This window comes from Anopheles cruzii, unplaced genomic scaffold, assembly GCF_943734635.1.
Source record: "Anopheles cruzii unplaced genomic scaffold, idAnoCruzAS_RS32_06 scaffold00721_ctg1, whole genome shotgun sequence".
In the NCBI taxonomy this organism is placed as follows: Eukaryota; Metazoa; Arthropoda; class Insecta; order Diptera; family Culicidae; genus Anopheles; species Anopheles cruzii.
In genome coordinates this window covers 1-1,813 of record NW_026454308.1, presented here as the reverse complement: position 1 = coordinate 1,813, position 1,813 = coordinate 1, and the positions used below count along the sequence as shown (strand labels likewise).

At 49.1% G+C, this 1,813-nt stretch overlaps 1 protein-coding gene across 2 annotated transcripts; it reads left to right on the top strand.

Annotated features, from left to right (window-relative positions):
* Window positions 1-298: 298 nt before the first annotated feature.
* On the top strand, window positions 299-1,338 carry LOC128276193 (protein FRG1 homolog). Of its 2 annotated transcripts, none has more exons than XM_053014660.1 (3): window positions 299-437; window positions 507-1,088; window positions 1,145-1,338. In XM_053014660.1, the coding sequence occupies exons 1-3, from the start codon at window positions 379-381 to the stop codon at window positions 1,290-1,292; spliced, it is 789 nt and encodes a 262-aa protein (XP_052870620.1). In that variant the 5' UTR covers window positions 299-378; the 3' UTR covers window positions 1,293-1,338. The 2 variants fall into 2 exon arrangements, with proteins under 2 accessions (XP_052870620.1, XP_052870621.1); XM_053014661.1 differs by having other exon boundaries at window positions 379-430; window positions 509-1,088.
* Window positions 1,339-1,813: the final 475 nt, after the last annotated feature.

The window sequence follows — 1,813 nt, the reverse complement described above, 5'->3', positions numbered from 1 at the left end:
AGGTTTTCAACAAAACCTCTCCTTTAGTTTTTCATACAAAACCTCCTCTAGTTTTTCAAATAAAACCTCAATTGAGTAGACTTCGATTAGTTTTAAAATACACAGGTGTCTCAATGTTTTCCCCCGACCGACAGCGGCGAAATGACGGTTCCAACTTCGGCGACGGCGGTGTGAAGCCGTCGGTCACAACTTTGGTTGATCCCAACTTTCAGCTCGCTGTCTGAAGATGCTTTACGGTGTGTGCCTTGTGCTGAAGCAAAGTGACAGCACTGGTGAAGCGTTTGTTGTCATAGGCTTTGTTTACACTTTGCAGAACGATTGTTTTGATTCCGATACCTTGTGTGATCCATTGTTTTCGTTCGGAAATTCGGTTCGGAAATGTCCGATTACAGCAAGGCAAAGACGAGCAAACTTGTCCTGAAGGGCGAAAGTTCAAAGTATGAAACGCAGCGGTTATCGATCGGCGATCAGGTCTGTTAATCCCAATCCTTGGCAACTCTTTGTAGAGGCACCAAACGGAAGCACAAGAAACACAAGAAGGAAAAGGACGCCAAACGGGCGCTGGTGGTCGATACCGATGCCGTCAAGCACGGCGGTTGGTGGATGGTAAAAAAGACGACCGAAATCACGGGCTCCATCGCGCTACAGTTCGATAAGCAGGCGTACATCAAAGCCCTCGACAATGGGCTGTTCACGCTTGGAGCGCCACACAACGAAGGCGACCCGCCGGATCCGGAGGAAATTTTGAGTGCGGTGCTGATCAACGAGGACAAAGTGGCGTTCAAGTCGGGCTACGGAAAGTATCTGAAGGTGGAAAAGGACGGTATGATCACGGGACGCTCGGATGCCGTGTCGGCGCTGGAACAGTTCGAACCGGTGTTCGAGCAGGGCAAGACGGCACTGTTGGCGGCCAACGGGTGCTTCGTATCGGTCGACCCGGAGGACGACGCGCTGGTGGCCATCAAGAAGAAGGTTGGCAACGAAGAAGTCTGCGTGATTCGGAGCTGCATCGATCGGGAGAACATATCCAGCAAGGAAGTGCCGGTGGAAGAATCGGGAGATCTGGACCAGGTCGAAATTAATTTTGTGTAAGTGGCTGCCCCGAACAATGCACTACTGGCGCTAACGCTGTGATATTTTGCAGGAAAAAGTTTCAAAAGTTTCAAGACAAAAAGCTGCTCGTCAGCAAGGAGGACAAAGTGGTGCTCAAAAAGGCCAAGGATGACGGTACGCTGCACGAGGAGCTGCTGAATCGTCGGAGCAAAATGAAGGCCGATCGGTACTGCAAGTAAAGCGGACAGTACCGGCAGACCCGATACTTCATACCCAGAATTCAAATAAAACACTCAAAAAAAGGGGTTAGTGTTGTTTTTTCACGATAGAGTTTGCACTTTTATTATGCGTATGTTGGTTGTTTTTCATTTGTTTTTGTTGTTTTTTCGAGCATAGTTTTGGTTGCTTTTGGTTTCCTGACCCGCGGTTTTCGTCCACGCGCTAATCTTTCACCCTGCTACCACCACACAAGGGGCGCGCGATGGATAGAGTGATAATATTGTGTTTTAAATTTTGCCATTAGAAATATGGTTACCATAATTTGGGAGACAATAGCCAAAGAGGGGGTTGTGTTGATGCGTTGAGTGTTTGATCCAAATCGGCCGCCACCGGCCCGTGTCGGCCGACGGCCGCTTCGGTGTTACTCTGTATACCCTATTGTTTTTTTGTTAGTTAGTGTTGCGTACATATTGATTCCTACGTTCCATGCCCTCCACACTATACACGCCGGGCCCACCGGAGAACCTTGCCCTCCGGGAGA

What these genes read in the sequence shown, in the direction of transcription:
- LOC128276193 (XM_053014660.1), top strand. Translation starts at nt 379, where the DNA reads ATGTCCGATTACAGCAAGGCAAAGACGAGCAAACTTGTCCTGAAGGGC. An exon ending in CTGAAGGGCGAAAGTTCAAA is followed by an intron (nt 438 to 506) that starts GTATGAAACGCA and finishes AACTCTTTGTAG; the next exon opens with AGGCACCAAACGGAAGCACA. An exon ending in CAGGTCGAAATTAATTTTGT is followed by an intron (nt 1,089 to 1,144) that starts GTAAGTGGCTGC and finishes GATATTTTGCAG; the next exon opens with GAAAAAGTTTCAAAAGTTTC.